Source organism: Ammodytes marinus, assembly GCF_949987685.1.
Source record: "Ammodytes marinus genome assembly, chromosome: 24".
Classification (NCBI taxonomy): Eukaryota; Metazoa; Chordata; class Actinopteri; order Uranoscopiformes; family Ammodytidae; genus Ammodytes; species Ammodytes marinus.
In genome coordinates, this window is record NC_137228.1 from 9,572,725 (window position 1) to 9,589,318 (window position 16,594).

Below are 16,594 nucleotides of genomic sequence, written 5' to 3' on the forward strand. Positions count from 1 at the left end.
ACAAGAAAAACAAAAATGTCTCAGATGGGAAACGGAGAGATCGCCTTTCTGTCTAGCACTTTTCACCGTCTGCATGGTGAACTGACTCATCTATTTTCTATTTGATCTGGTTTGTCTGCCACATTAGCCGATTACACTACTGTACGTTAGTGATTCATGGCTGCGTTGTTTTCACTGTTGACAGTCAGCCAACCGAAAGTGCAATATGTGTGTAAACATGACTGTGATTTGACTGACTCAGAAGGGTCAATATCCACTTTGGCTGCACTACTGACGGCAGAAATCAGAATTATTCCAAAGTAACATCACATGCCATTCTCTTGAAAGCATGCTAGTTAAACTACCCTGAAACGTCCATGAAATCTCAGGCTGTGAGAGTCTGCGCCTGAGGCTATACACTTGGTGGAAATCCAGGTCTTCCGAGTGCAGCTGTGCTAAGATCCTTTTTTTTCCCTAAATCAGGAGAGCATAAATTACATTTTCTCCGCGTTTCCGTCACTTTCAGAAGGCTGTCAAGTGCATTTGTGGGTTTGCTGTGTTCTTTTTAACTGGTGCATTTCAGATGAGCGTGTCCTGATCTCCAAACTCTGCCCAGTGAAGGTCAAACATCTAAGTAGAGAAAGACAAAGAAATTCAATCCAGATAATCAGAGGGGGATTTGCTACATTTTCTGCTCCACCGATTTTCACTACCATCAGGGCGGGAAAGGTCAGAGCTTATGCATTTAAAATGAAAAGACTCTTTGGTTTTACCTTTGAAGTAGTTTCACATGTTGGAGAGGAGACTTTTCGAACGAGTGAGTGATTTATCCAGTGAGATATCAACCTTCCACTGACATAAGTCTGTGTCTTATCTGTTGCCAGTGACCAAAGCATTTTATTTCCCACCTTTGGAATCAGAACCTCATTCCTCTTCCTCATGAAGATAATAATGTCTCTGGTGAATATTATAAAATGCAGACAGAATGGACGCCATTTGAATTTTTTTATTTTTTCTTCAAGAACAAAATATAAACCCGGCTCAGACACCCCTTTATATAATAGGCCATTGAAACTCTTCAAATATTTACAAAAGATAGAAAATTAAACATAAATAAATATAACCTGCTGCTGCTCATGAAAGACTGCTTCGGCCTAGATTGTAACACATTTGAACTGAAGTAGTTTACGTCTGTTTGTCTTGGACAGAATCCTACAAAGAGGACATTCACTCTAATAAGAGAAAGTACAATGTTTTATATGGTCTTGGGACAGTTCAGCAAATATACAATTGTTGTTAAAAATCTATGTTTACGTGATAAAATATAACATAAGCCAGACTTAATCAGCTGCTCCAAAAATGGCAAATAATAGACAAAACAAACAGTGACAGAGCCCAGCACAATATCACTGGGACATTTTGTTGTTTGTTGATAAAGCACAAAAACAGCTTGATGAATGCAACAGGAAGAGAAGCCATTTTCTTGAGTCCCTACAGTGATAAAAACAGCAGAGCAGCTTTGAGTGTAGAAATACTTCCATTGTAAAAAGAGAAAAACATTAATCATGTAATGTTTTGCAAGAGTGAGAAAAAGAATAGCTGTGGACATAATGAAACAACTTCAGATTGGTGCAGACTGACACCTACTGGTTTCTCATGGTGAGGACAAGCACAGACCTATGCGACACCACAGGTAACGTTTATCAGAAATAAAATTAGTATTTAAGCAACAATTATACATAAAAACCTCCCAAAGAAGACTGATACAGTAAACTTACAACTTTTCAAACTTTAGACTCATCTTAAGTGTATGTAACCTTAGGGTGTTAAAATTATTAGATGCTTTGCTCATATCACTTTGAGCTTCTAAGCGGAAATATATCTGTTAAGTCTTATGAGAAGAGTGCAAAAAGCAAACAATGGCATTATATGGCTTAGTGATGTCAAAATATGTATCCTAGTGAAAGCAGGAGCAGCCCTGTCGTTTTATGCAAGTTTTTTTTTCACAGCTTTCAAAATTCAAGTCTTTAAGCCACAATGCTTAATCTCCATACCAGGTGAAGCAGCTGGAAACACGGCTGTTCCAGAGCAGGCACTTCAGTTCTGGCTGTTCCGCTAACAGCCTGACTGGAATCCAGTTCAGTTTTTCTTTAATCAATGGTCAATTCACCTGTTCTGGCCGATAGAGTGTCTAGCCACAGAAACAGACAATTCCTCTGGAGAAGACTGATGCGTTGAGGTATGATCCATCCCAGGCAGTCCATGCAGGTCAAACAAGTCTGTTATTCATCCAAAATGTCAACTTCCTTTGACCTAGGTCGACTTGTTCAACTGTTGCCTGAAACAGAAACACATAGAGAGTCACTACACAGTATAGTACCAAATAAAAAACTTTAAACGTTGACATTATGCTAATTCAAAATTGTCATTTGGTTTTCTACTAGAAACTGTTTTATGGTGTAGTTTCCAAAAAAGCTTTTATATTTGTCACATTGCCATTGCTCAATCTCCTCTTTCCAGCCTCTCTCATTTTAACCAGACAGACAGATTAAGTGGTATCTGGGGGTATGCTTATCACAGAGGTAGTGCTAAGGTTAGTAGCCCCAGTAAGATTTCTATCCTCTTATGAAGTCATAAAGGGAGAGAAATCTGACTGTGATTTTTAAACACAGGTTTTCATGAAGGTGGAGGTGAAGAAAAGAGAGCTGTTTTTTCTCAAACTTTTGAGTCTCTCATCACACTCATATTAATGTAAAAAAAACATGAAAAAGTGCCTTTTGCATATAAGGTGACCTTTAACAAATCTGATTTCTGTCATTGCATCATTTACCACCAGCATTAATGTCGCTAGGGGTAGACTCACCCTCATCATCAGAGTCAAATCCAAAGAGGTTGGAGCACTTCTGCAAATGGAGATGACCCTGCAGCTCCTCGGCGCTGCTGAAAGTGGCAAAACAGTTGGCACATCGTTGCCTTTGCAGAGCAGTTGTGGCTCTCGCTTGCTCAGGAGGGGGATTTCTCTGAGACGACAGGAGCTTCCTTCGCTTGGGCATGGTGATGAACCTCTCGTCCAGGTATGCTGTAGGAGGCAGGCGCATGAACGGCCTCTTGCCATACTCTGCAAGGGTGTCCGTATTCAACTTCGATTTTACATCCTCACTCTCCCCTTTTCCATTCAATAACATAGAATAACCGATGCTGCCAACTGCTAAAAGTGTTGTTTCGGTTGACTCCTTTGCCTCCACACCTACAGAGCTATCCACCGACTCAGATTTTTCTGCAGTGAGTGGTCGGACTTCAGGGTCTGAGCTGGCAGTCTTCTTAGGCACTGATTGAACACCCTGATCTTTGCACTTCTTCTTTCTAACATTCTTCGCATCACCTTCTTTATGAACATCCTTGCGCTTCTTATTTGCTTTGCTGGGGTCTGGGTTTTTCTTGACATTCGATTTCTTTGAATTTTCCTTTTTCGCTACCGTTTGAGTGTTCTCCTCAGTGGCAGCGGGTGGGGAAGCCGTTTCATTTGAGCCACTAGCTGTGGCAGGAGGGACGGAGGAATCAGACGTGACCGGTGTTGCATCTAATGTTTCTTCTTTTGCCTTCGCTTCAACATCAGGAGGGTTCTTTACTGCTGCTTCAGGCTCAACCTGTTTGTCTGTGGACGTTGACTTGGTTGTCTGTTTCAAAGCAGATGTTTTGCTAGCATCTTTGCGTGGCATTCGTTCCTTGACCGTTTTGTTATCCCCTTTTCTCTTTATATCTTTGTGCTTCTTATTTGTCTTGCCTGCGTCTGTAAAAGCACAAGGGATCTTTTCTTTCTTTACGTCTTTTTTCGTACGTTGAGATTTCTTTGACTTTTCTTGTGTGTTAACCCTCTGCGTTTCCTCTCCTGAGTCGGCGGGTGGTGTTGTTATCCCATTATAACTATTAGCAGGGACAGCAGTCACAAAGTCGCCACTTTGTGTTGAGTCTGTGTTTTCTGCCCTCTTTTTTCCCTCCTCATCAGCAGAACATTCAGCTACTGCTGCTTTGGCCTCAACCTTTATGGCAATAGATTTTGACTCAGCAGGCTTTTTCGAGGCAGACTCTGGGTCTTTGACGGGTTGTTTTTTATGCTTTTTCAAGGCAGGCTCTGGTGCTTTGACGGGACGTTTTTTCTTGACAATCTCTGTGTTGGCTTTGTTATTTGTAATCTTCCGCTTCTTTGACTTGCTCGAGTCTAAAGAAGCTGATACACTACTGTTTTCTTTAGGAGTTGAGCGTTTTTTCACCTTATGCACTTTCTTCAGTTCGTCGGTGATGGACTTTTGTGTTTTGTCTGCAGAGGTGGTGGTGACCGTTTGATTTGAACTTTTTGCTGTCACAACAGCTGTAGAGCTATTACGTGAAACACCCTTTTGTTTGACATGAGTCTTCTTAATTTGCTTGCTCACTGATTTTTTAGACATGGATTCATCGATTGATGTTTCTGCACTTTTGTCTACATCTTGAACCTGCCGACTGGTTTCTTCCATTGAGTTCTCTGTTGCAGGACTCGTCTGATCCTTCAGCAGATCAGCGTTTTCTTTGACAGTTTCATTGCTTTGACCAGTGGTAGTGTTTTCGTCATGCACAGGTTTCTTTGATTTGGGAGGACGACCCCTTCTTTCAGGACCTTTTGTTTTTACTTTGAGCAGCTTTTTCTGGAACTTCTGCCTAACTCTGAGATTCTGTCTTAATGATGATGACATGACTTTTTGACATTTGAGGTCTGTCAGGGTTGTATTTGTGAGTCTAACTTTTCTTAAGGTTTGTCTTAATCTAAGATTAGGGCCAGTGAGCTGTGCTGAGGTGCCCTTGTTAGAAAGATTCTTCAAGACATGTGAATCCTTTGTCTGATTGTTCTCTGCCAACTCCTGTTTCAACAGAGATGCTCTGATAGTGGTGGGCGAAGGAGCCGTAGCGTGTTTTCCAGTTGACAATTTATGTTTATCTTGTCGTCTTGACTTACTTGCAGCCTTTACGCTCACAGTCTTATTTACAGAAGTAGTAGAAGTTCCTTTTTTTATCTTATGATACCGTTGTTTAGTTTTAACTGGTGTGTTGTGTTTTTCATCCTTTTGCTCATTTGTATTCTTGTCTGGTTTGGTGGGTTTGGAAGCATAATGCTCTCTTTCATGAAGGTTCAGTGCCCAGAGACAAATAAATAGTTGAGGACAACCAGGGACGCAGCACACTGCCTGCAGTGGACTGTGCCTCCTGGTGTGGCGTCTCATTTCCATTCCCGATTTGAACCTGGCTGTACAACCCTGATGAAGGCAAGGATGGCGAGGAGTGAGTCTATGCCTTTCGATATGGTGCTGAAAATGTTCAAAGCTCCACATGACCCTCATGCAAATACTGCATCTACTGCTTGCCACATGGAATGCAAGTTCTAAAGGTTTTACTTCACCATAGTGATCTTCGAGAGCATGGTATAGGAGGGCAACACGGTTTTTGGACAGATCTCTGAACCAGGTGCAGCCATCAACAGGACAGCTTACTTTTTCCAGCATCTCCACATTACTCTCAACAACTTCCCCATCCTGTTTTGTGGTTGCCTCCAGGACCTGGAGAGATTTCATCTCCTTAGTGCTAACTTCGGTGGAACAGCCTTCAAGGTGAACTGATGTTGCAGAATTCATCGCAAGTGGTTGTTTAGCTTCTAAGTTTAATTTGGCCTTTTTCGCTCTGTCAAGCTCTTTCTTTTTGCCAATATGCCCATTGACTTTGTGAACAGGAGTTATACTACTGTGGTGTTTTGACGTGTTTTGTTTATGTCTTTGTAAAGATGGACCATCCTCTGGCTTTTCATTGGATCTTGGCTTTCTGAATCTAGATGGTGTTGAATCTGGAAGGCTTTGTGATTTAGGATGGATAGCAGATGTCTTTGATCTCCCACTACTACGTAGCCCAGGGGACACGTTTCTGGTCTTAACTTTGGCAGAGGTTTTAGGTGTGGGAATATCTTTGGTCTCAGAGACACAGTTTTCTTGGGCGTTGCTAGCAGCTGACCCTTTGATCTTCTTTAACTTCTCAATATGATCGGACAGATGCATCATGGCCAGGAGGTCGTCTTTGAACATCGTCCCACAGAACATGCACTCGTCTTTACGATAATGGAACATAGCATGTGCAACAACACGACTTCCCCTAAAGACCTTGTTGCAGAAAGTACAACAGTACTCTAAACAGGATTCCTCGGATTCTGGTTCCGTTTCCATAGGGTCACTGCTGTCAGGTGTTTCTGGAGCAACATCCCGAGTTCCCTCTTTCTTCATTCCAGCAAAAGCAGACACCCCTGGGTCAGAGAAGCTGGAGGAAGTGTGTAACTTGTGTAGAACTTGAGATTTATTTTCAGCTGTTGACTCACTGGTGCCACTCTGCGCTGGAGTGTGACACTCAGGATCAGTAGCAATGGTCTCTGGTGCAAGTTCAGTTACCAATTCCGTTACTAATGTCAGAGCAGGTATGTCATTTATACTGTCCTGATCTATAGGTCTACAGGTAGCCTCTGTCTTAATTACAGTGACTACTGTTCCTCCTGGCTTTGTGTCATTTTCACAAGGCAGCTTAGAAATGCTGTTGCTGACAGTAGTGAGCACATCTGGAACAGGATTTTTGCAACTTTCAGCCAGAGAGAAGAGTGACTTCAGTTCTACTTTCTGATCTCTAAGAACATCATCCTGAGACTGTGAGGGATCACTGTAAATGTTGGCCAAATTGACGACTGCAGTAATTTCATCAGCTACCACCAACTGATTGTGGTCTATGGTTGAAGTCTTAGAAATCTCAGTTGATGATGCGATTTTTGAAGTGTCTTTTACGGTTTCAGCTTTAGAGACCTTATCTGTCACCTTAGCAGCTGTTGGGGTTTGTGAGGCAATTGTGACTTTCATCTCAACAGCAGACACCTCACAGAGCTCTCTTGCAGAAGCTACGGGTTGGGCTTGCAGGACCTTATCAAACACTGGGCCTTTTGTCAATTCAGTTGGTGCCGGTGTCTGTGACCCAACAGTGACTTTCATTTCAGCAGGTGACTTTTTAAAGAGCTCTCTAGCGGAAGAAGTCTTTCGTGAGACTGCTTTTGTAGTTTGGGCTTTAACTAGGGATACTGTAGCTTCAACTGATGCCGGTGTCCGAGAGGGATTTCTACCTTTAATCTCAGCAGCAGGATTTTCGCAAAGCTCTCTCTGAGGATCTTTCGGAGGACTTCCTTGAACGGAGGAGCGTGTGATTGTTGATCTTGAGCCTTGAATATTCGATCCATTACCATTACCCCTCTGCCGCCGAGCATAACAGTGCATCAGCTGAACAAACATAGTTGGATCCCGCGCCGTGAGAAGGACCTCTTTGCGATGTAAAGTCTTCATAGGTTGTGGTGTGGCAGGGAGTTTCACTGTAGGTCTGTAAAAAAGCACTTGTGGGAACCCTCTCGGTCGGTTGCAAGAGTCTTCAGTGAACGTGCCCATTAGTTCATTGTCTGGTAGGGAGAGCTCAAGAATTACTTGTGGATGAGTGGCTGGTTTAGGACAGTCCAAAGACAATTCTTTCTGGTGCTTGTTGTTTTCCCTTGCCATCAAACGAGAGTTTTTAGATGTTCTGTCTTTTGCATTGTTCTTGATCTGACCAGTTTCAGACCTCTTTACGACACAGGATTGGTGGTGCTTTTGATGTTTCAACCTATGCTTTTTGAACCTCGGAATGTTCTCTTCAAGAGTTCCTGAGTCTTCCAGAAGCCACTTGGGTTTTCTTATCTTACGTTTGGTTGGGTTCTTCTCTGAGAGTCGTGTAGTGCGTCTAAGATCTCCATACCCAACAGCTACATTGTCCCTTAGTCTGTCTAGCTGCCAATATGAACGCCTCAAAGGTTGAGATGACGCATCCTTCAAAGGTCGTGACCCTTGGTTGGCTCTCCTCTTTACAGTGTGGTCAACATTTATCCGTGTTTTGCCTGGGCCCACCTTTAATTTTTTGGAAGCATTGTCAGTGTCCTCTTTATTATGTCTGTCCTCTTTATGGTGCCGCTTCTTAGAAGCTGCCTGAAGCTGCCCCTTCCTTCCTTTTTTACATACTGATGTGCTTTTTGAAGCAGGTTCTTTGGTGCAGTAGTTATGGATCCATTTGTCCTCCATTATTTCTTCCAGGGCGGAACTAACAACCTTCTCACTCATCAGCTTTAAACAGTTGGTCCGCAAAGCAATGAGGTTCCAAAACTCTGGGTCAAAATACAGGCCCTTCTTCAAGATCTGAGGAAATATGGAAAAGAAAATGGAACATAATCATTACCAATTCTGTACTGCCCATGTGATCTTAAACAATGTCCTATCACACACTACAATTTCTGAAGCTTGAAAAGTTAAGATTTGCTTTAAAGGGTTCAAAGGACAATTTTAGCAATGTTTGGCAGCCTTTCATTACATATCTGCTTGACCAGCTCTAAGGATGTACACATTTATTTTTTAATTTTATTTTTGTTCACTTGTATTTTGCTATGGATCCCAATAACTCCAAACTGTGCACACACACTTTTTCTTTTTTTGTTGTCATTGTTTGTTTTATTGTTATTATAATAATCATTGATTATTGATTTATTTTTGTCTGTTTGTCTTTGGGGATAAAAAAAAAAAAATTGTTACATTTGTAAAATGATGTTTTGCTATATTGTGAAAAATCAATAAACAAAGTGGTAAAAAAAAAAAAAAAACAATGTCCTATCTATGTAATTTGTTAAAAAGGTGCTGTACCTGCAGGGTTTCAAAGCGGACATGATTTCTGATGGGGCTATGCTCCACGTGGTATTCCTGATCAGGATGCATGTAAAGAAGGTACACCATCTTGTAGGCCTCAACAGTGCGTTCCAGGAAGAACACGAGAAGAGCACACGCCCTGCAAACCTCCAGGTCGTTGGGTAGCAGGCCAGCAATGGTTTTGTAGATTAGTGACTTAGTGATGACATCACAGGAAAGGCAAGACTCCAGGGCATTAGCACAAAGCTCCACACAGAACTGGATGCCATCTCCCCCCAGCTAGTAAGATAAAAACAAACAGTTACATTTATATTTCCTAACACCTAAAAATATCTAGCCAAATATTAAAAATACACTGCAGTTCAAATGTCTGTCTCACTTCTAGCAGTATTGCTTTGATGAATGGGAAGATTGAGTTGACATTGGTGGCAGACAGCATCAGCTGGTGACCCTCCGCGAGCAGAGCTTGCTTAGATGTGTTCAACCGGCTATGAAGTTTACTCCATAAAGAGACAAGATCACTGCAATGAAAAGAGTCACAATTTTCCTTAAATGGGATATATATAAATGTAGATATTGGCTTTTTGTAGGAATCCAAACAATTAAATGGGCTTCAGTTGGTGTAAAAAAAAACAAAAAAAAAACAGTTACATTATCACATTTAAGGTCTTACTTACCACAAATACAACATGTCTCCCCTCCGGAGCTGCTGGGAGAGAAAGGCTCTGCTTAGGATTAGTAGCAACTCATCCTTTTCTTCACATTCTAAACTACAGATGATGTGAACTGCATCTTTGCCATTAAGGTCCACCACCTGAAAAACAGACAACAAAGAAAACATCAGTTTGGGTCAAAGAATAACATAACATTTTGGCATAGTTGAGTGGTAGCGAAGCGACAGGTAAAATGGACTTGAGTGGACATTCTTTCCATTTGACTGAAAGACATGCTAGTTTTCAGCATTCAAGAGTCCACTCACCTCTCCCTGTAGGCTGTCCTGCTGAGACGTTTTTGAAAGCCACCTGAGGTAGACCTGGAGGAAGAATAAGTGTTGCCCTGCTGTGGGATGCCGAGCACAGCACTTGGCCAGGGCCATGGCCTCACCGACCCGCTGCTCACAGGATAAGAGGTAGCGCACCCGAAGCTCAAAGAAAACCGGCAGCTCAGAGCTGATGCACCCATCCACTGAATAAGTGTCAGACCAGAAGAGAATTTACAAATTCAGTTTACTTCAAATTTCGCAATTGCTTGCCAGATTAGCAGAATACAATTAATTTACCATGGAAAACATTTACAATTTATAATGTGCTTTGAAGGAGCAGGAATCAAATTCAAACCAAGCTTTTTGGTTTATACTTCAACATGAGACAAAAAAAAATATATATATATAGTATATATAATATATTTTACATGGAAAGTCAGATGAGATAAGTATGAACAACGAGAGCCGAATCTGAGGTAATGGCATCAGTCTTGGGCATACTACCCATGCTACCTACCTTCACTTTGAGGTAAACTGGACTCACTGAGGATTGCATGTAAGACTGGGCTGGCCCAAGGCCCACCAGCCCGAATCAAATGCTCCACCTGAAGTAAGTGAACATTCTGATGCCTTGAAAGGACCGAATGACATTCCTGAAAAAGTGTGAGGACAAAAAGGGTTTATAAAGTAATTAGTATTTCAATAAACATAAAGAGCAGCTTTATCTTGTATTCTATCAACGCTCTGAGCAGTTTTAACAACTTATTTTTCAAATGATTAATTTTACAAAACATGTACACAGGGTTCTGTTATGTTGAGGACAATTCTCACCTGGAATGTGACAGTGAACTGTTTTAGTATCTCCTGATTGAAGTCCTTTGGATCAAAGAACAGCAGCAACTCAAAAACACTCCTGTAAAGATATAGAAATGGCTTCGGCTTCAATGAACAAATTCACATTTTAAACCTATTGTATAACTATCACCGGAGCATACCCAGAAATCCAATTATGTGTGTGGATGTAAAGATATTGACTGTGATAAAAACGACAGAGGTATGCATTTGAAAGCTGAGAGAAGCCCTGGGGGAGAAGGGGATCGGGCAGGGTCTACGGCTGGCAGCTGGCCAGGCTTTTTCCTGGCTCACAGATTTAGTTGCATGAGCCAACGAACACAATTCAAATTAAATTCCATAAACGTGGGCATGAACTGCTCCCAAACATAGAGCACTACTCCATAGGAGAGTCGACATATACAAAAACAAAGGCTCTATTATTGATATCTATGAGTATTTGTTTTGCTTTCTGTTTGCAACTGATTTGAAAGGCATTTTCTCTGTATATGATAACATTGCAAAAGGGATTTTCCCCTGATAACTTTTTTTAAACGCGGTGTCTTCTCAATGAGTAGTATGTGCACGGAATGGGTGCTTTTTAATGGCCGATAGGCCCAAGACCAGTTCAGCATGAACTGAAAGGGTTTCATTCATTCACTTTTAAAAGCAATGTGAATCTCAAATAGCGAAGCAAAACTCAACAAAGCAGTAACCAAACATACTAAGATACATCCTCTCTTACCTAAGGAAATGCAACAGTGTAACGATACAGCATACCCTTTTGCATTTCAATGAATGTCCTATTAAGGGACTATACTTCAAACAGGCCAACAATACTCCTGTCCACACAGTCCAATTGCCATATAGCGTGTTGTTTTAACCATAGATAGTATATAAAATGGATGTAACATCCGGGCTGACCTCAGTTATTCCAACTGCATCCAATTGTCCTGGCTTATGCACGTCGCCATCTTGTCAGATTTTTACTGCGCCTCATTTCCTCTTACCGAAAAAGGGCATTGATGTGACATCGGGGGGAGAGAGATACGGCCATCTAGCTGAAGTATATCTCCGAGGCGAAGTGAGGGACAACGGGCGGATAGCTGTCACTCAAGAGACCGCGCCCCTAATTATTCATACCTTTTAACCTCCAAAAGAAGAAAAACTAGCCTGCTAGAAAAAAGTTCACCCACCTCAGTGTTGTCATGGAGATATGACCTAAACATATAGACAAGATTGATTTTTATACCAGGCCTTACATAGGTGTAATAATGCTGTGAAACCGGCATATTTAACATGGGAGTCAACGAGAAATTGCTCTGTTTTGAAACCTGCTCCTAGTGGCCACCCGGTGCAACTGCAATTTGTGAATTCCGCATTGGATGCTGGTAGAACTCGCTGTGGTTGGGGTATGGTTTTAACTGAAACTGGTTAGCTCACTTTTGCTACTATACATAATGAGTAAGACATAATTTGACAACAGCACAAATATAAAATGTTTTACTACTTGCAATGCCATTAAGCAAACACAAGTGGAGATCATCACAGCACATTTGAGTCATCGCTTTCGTTTGATTCATTTTTGTCATTGGTGTCGTTTTGAAAGCTGTGAATCAAATTTGCGGCAGTAACTTACAGTAGGTGCGAAAAGGATAAAAGCAACTTATCTCGGGAGATGCGTGTGTGTGTGTGTGTGTACTCACAAGGCCAGACTGCTGAGTGTGTTGAGCACATGATCACAGCTTGATGCAAAGAAGGTGGAAGCTCGGGCAAAGTAACACAGCGACATCTCAAGGATCCCGAGCTGAGGCAATGGCACCTGCCAGCGAGAGGCATATTCCTCCACTAGCTGCATGGAGGAAAGGCAAAAAAGGTTTGGATTACTTAGCATGTTAAATAGTGGATGTAACAACAGTTATAGTTACATTGGTGATGCAACAGTTCAGAGGCGTAGGAGTTGTATGCACCAATAACAACTAATTAGAGCAGCAAAAATTTGTCAACAGAAAAACCACCATCAACTATTTTGATTATCAATTTGTGCTTTAATTTCCAGGCAAAAATGCCCAAAATAGCCGTCAGCAGCGGCTCAAATGTGATGATTTCCTGCCTTTCTCTATTTTGCATTATGGCTGATTTCATATATTAAGGTACTGCTCTGTCGCTCAGACAACACCAGACATTTTAAGACCTTTGACTTTGAGAAACTGACATTTCATAGACCAAACTATTTATCAAGACAAAATCTGCAGATTGATCCATGATGAAATTAATCGTTTGTGGCAACCCAATGAACAACACCTGCATTTCTTTTTAAACACGTCAATAAAAACACCTACAGCAAGTAATACAACGAACGGAATAACCTGCATACATTTGTATATTGCTCAAATCAAAACCATCATTGTATAATGCATTGAGCAACATCTTGACTGGAACATTCGGCAGCTTTACCCCTTAGGCTCATTTTTATTACAGTGCAAAATTACATTCTATAAAAATCAGGGACCCCATGCTACCAAAAGGTGGCACAGAACAGTTGAACTGTCAAACTCCCTAAAATACAGCGTGCTTATATTGCCCTCTAACGGTGGAGATCCAAGACATCATTCTTATGCCCCAAAGGAATCCTGTGAATGTTGGCCGTCAACAAAGATGTCTTCAAACCTTTGTCCAATCGGTTCAACTAATTCCCTGCTCAATTAAAAAATGTTGTAAGTTACCAAGCTTCATCACTTCTTTAAGGCGGTGTCTTGTCTTAAAAAACGCATTGACCGACTGTGCGTTGAGCATGAATTGCCTAGTGTTTATACTGTGCTGAAGCTTGAATTTGTTTTAACGTTGAATGGCCCCCCACTGTTTGTTCTCCTTCCTCTTCTTTGGTAACATGTTGGATTTATCAACAGGAAACAACTTATTTTACACTGTTGGGACACTGTTACCGACTCATAGATTTACCATCAAATAACAGACATATGACATTAAAACTGCATGATACCCAGGGGGCAAAGTGATTTTATGGACATGGAGCGTTGTGAAAGGTTGTTCACCAAAAATGACATCTAGGACCTTCCATGATCACAACCTGGGTGGACAACCTTGTCAACAAGCTGCTGGAAAGCTACAGTGGGCCGACATAGCAAATCAGAACCACTGTTTAAGTGAATGGGGGTGAATGGGGATGGGCTAATGGGGAATTTTTTAAACTTATAGATATCATTACGAGACTTTGCCAGTTGATTACTGACATTAAAACAAAAACTTTTTGTATTACAGTATTTTCCAAAATGTTTAAATAAATATGAAAAATCATCACACATTTACACAGTTACATTTCATGTGCTATGGATCAAAAGTGTCCTTTTGGAGTCTCCAGCTGCTATTTTAGGAAACGGCTAGACATTCCCTTGGAAAAAACAGTGTAAAAAATTAATTTTCTATGGTTTATTGATCAAATTTTAACTGTGATTAGGAAAGGCTTCAGGCAGTTGGACACTTGTTTTGTTTTCAAAATTTAAAAATAAATTGACTTTGTTTTTGTCCAACATCTAGATTTTGGGGCTTTGCAGATATGCAAATGTACGCGTCATTAGTAAGATATTGATGATTTTTCATATCTATTCAAACCTTTTGGAAAATACTGTAATACAAAAAGTTGTTGTTTTAATGTCAGTAATCAACTTGCAAAGTTTCATATTGATATACGTTTAAAAAATTCCCTATCAGCCCACCCCCCATTCGCTTAAACAGTGGTTCTGATTTGCTCTATGTCGGCCCACTGTAGCTTTCCAGCAGCTTGTTGACAAGGTTGTCCACCCAGGTTGGGATCCTGGAAGGTCCTGGATATCATTTCTGGTGAACAACCTTTTACAACGCTCCATGTCTGTTTTTCAAAAAAAAAAGGGGTTTTGCCCCCTAGGTATGATACACCTCCTGGTTTTTATCATCTAACGTTACAGCAGTGTGTAAACTTCAGGGTGTGTGAGTGGATCTTCTGATAACAGAAAATATATTAGCCATCACTGCCACAACACATCTGCAGTTACAACATGTCCTGCTGCTTTTGATGTTTTTCATGGAAAATGCTTGATAATGCAGGGTAAGAATCAGCATTGTAACCTAGCTAATGTAGCGTTAAGGTCGCTTGTCTTTGAAGTTAAGTGACGTGTCGCAAACGTGGTCAAAAGTTGTCCAAGCAGTGGTTTTGGTAAACAGTGTACTAACTCAGCAGGCAAAACTGGGCTAGCTGCAACGATTAGCCGAGTTAGCGTGTTAGCTGTACACTGAGCAATCAATGTCAACTATGACTGATTTGCACACTCTGACGCTACAATAACGCTACGTGAATTGGAACCGGGGTTATGGGGGTAACACTTTAAGGGTGTTATGGTCATATATGGCTTTGAAGCGACTACGACGCGTTAGCAGGAGTGCTAATGCTATCTGTGTAGCGGCCAGTTCTGGGGGAGGGGAGTCGGCTAACATACGCTGCTATCTTCGACAACAAAGCCTGTCAGTAACTTCAGCAGCGGCTTCCTTACCTTGCGAAAGTCAGAGCAGAACGTTTTACTATCGGCTCGCTGTTCTTCGCTTGAGTAGCGGCTCAACAAACTCTGTAATTGTTTTTCAAGACCCTCTAATTCACACACTATGCCCTCCTCCGCCATACTGCCCGTCTGCTGCTGCTCGTAGCATCCAGGCAGCACACAACACACACAAGCCAGCCACCGTCGAAGGCTCGCTATGACAGCGCTGATTGGACGCTGCCAACGTCAAGCGGCCTTGTTCCTTTTACAATCCAGCGTGCGCCGAAGAGAGGGTGGTTAGGGCGGAATCTGTGCTCCTTAATTAAAGCAGATTGACTCTAATGAAGCCCCGCCGACTCGGTGTTAAGGGTAGACTATTACATGCGCCACCAACCACATGGCAGACACTAACACAGCACGGATTGAATTATGAATTAATATTTTTTTTACTTTCTGTTTATTTGTTTTTCAAGGTGAATGAGAACGAAGAAACAGACAAAGAAAACATAGGGCAAGCATGGGCCATACTAGAGTGCAAGAATTTAAAAAAGGACAGGAAAAGGAAACGGGCACATTTACAATTAGCCTACAATTAAAGCTGGGGTATATGATTTCTGATTGGTCAAAGTTAACATTAGCTGTACACTTTCACCAATCAGAGCGAGGCTCCAATTCTCTGTTCTTATTGGCTGTTGGGACTGTCCATTCACTTTGGCACGACTTTGTAGGTGTAGAGTGTGTCAGGGAAGGACCATAGGGAAGGGACCAAATAAAACGAATGGAGCGGTTGAGGTATTTGGATTCGAATCTCTATCCCAACTGCCATTTTCTCCCCAAATCCTCCACCCCAGCTTTAAGGAGAAGGTCAGTCTCTCCATACAGTTTATTTCGTTGACAATATCGATCCATTCGTCTTATGAGGGAGGTTCTTCCCTTAGCCACTTCAGGGTGATGGCTTTCTTACATGCAACAAGAAGGATTTTGTAGAGGTAGCCTACTTATCATGGGTCATAAGGTTGTCCAGCAGTTTACCCAGGTATAGTATAACAAAGGACTTAACTTGTAATCCAAAAATTGGACTAATTTCTTTGGAAATCTCATCCCAAAATGGCTGGATATAAGAGCAGTCCCAAAATATATGGAAGTGATCAGCCATGGATTTACCACACTGCCTCCAACATCCACTCGGGCCCTGAGATCCCTGCTGCATGTATTTCATTTTTAATTTGTCACAAAAAGACGTATTGTATTCTTCCAGGAAAATTCACACAAAGATCTTGAGTTGGTAGTTTTAACCTGATTTTCCAAAATATCACTCCATTCTTCTTGAGATATCTCCAGGCCTGATTCCTTCTCCCATTTTTGTCTGACCTGGTCTGTGGACTAGTCTTTAGAGATCTGCAGTTCCTTATATATCCATGAAACTAAATGTTTGCTGCCTTTGGCCTTATCAGCCTCAGAAAATATATTTATCAATTTAGATCACTATCCGCTAGCTGTATCAA

General features: G+C 41.5%; 1 protein-coding gene across 1 annotated transcript; it reads right to left on the reverse strand.

Annotated features, from left to right (window-relative positions):
• Nucleotides 1-1,020: 1,020 nt before the first annotated feature.
• LOC307269823 (uncharacterized protein) lies at nt 1,021-15,230 on the reverse strand (the record flags this gene model as incomplete). The annotated part of the gene is made up of 10 exons (XM_080052894.1): nt 1,021-2,317; nt 2,843-8,246; nt 8,745-9,026; nt 9,127-9,268; nt 9,425-9,561; nt 9,727-9,932; nt 10,247-10,382; nt 10,561-10,642; nt 12,267-12,412; nt 15,105-15,230. 10 exons carry the CDS (start codon nt 15,228-15,230, stop codon nt 2,307-2,309), a joined length of 6,672 nt encoding a protein of 2,223 aa, XP_079909020.1. The 3' UTR covers nt 1,021-2,306.
• Between the last annotated feature and the right edge of the window lie 1,364 nt (nt 15,231-16,594).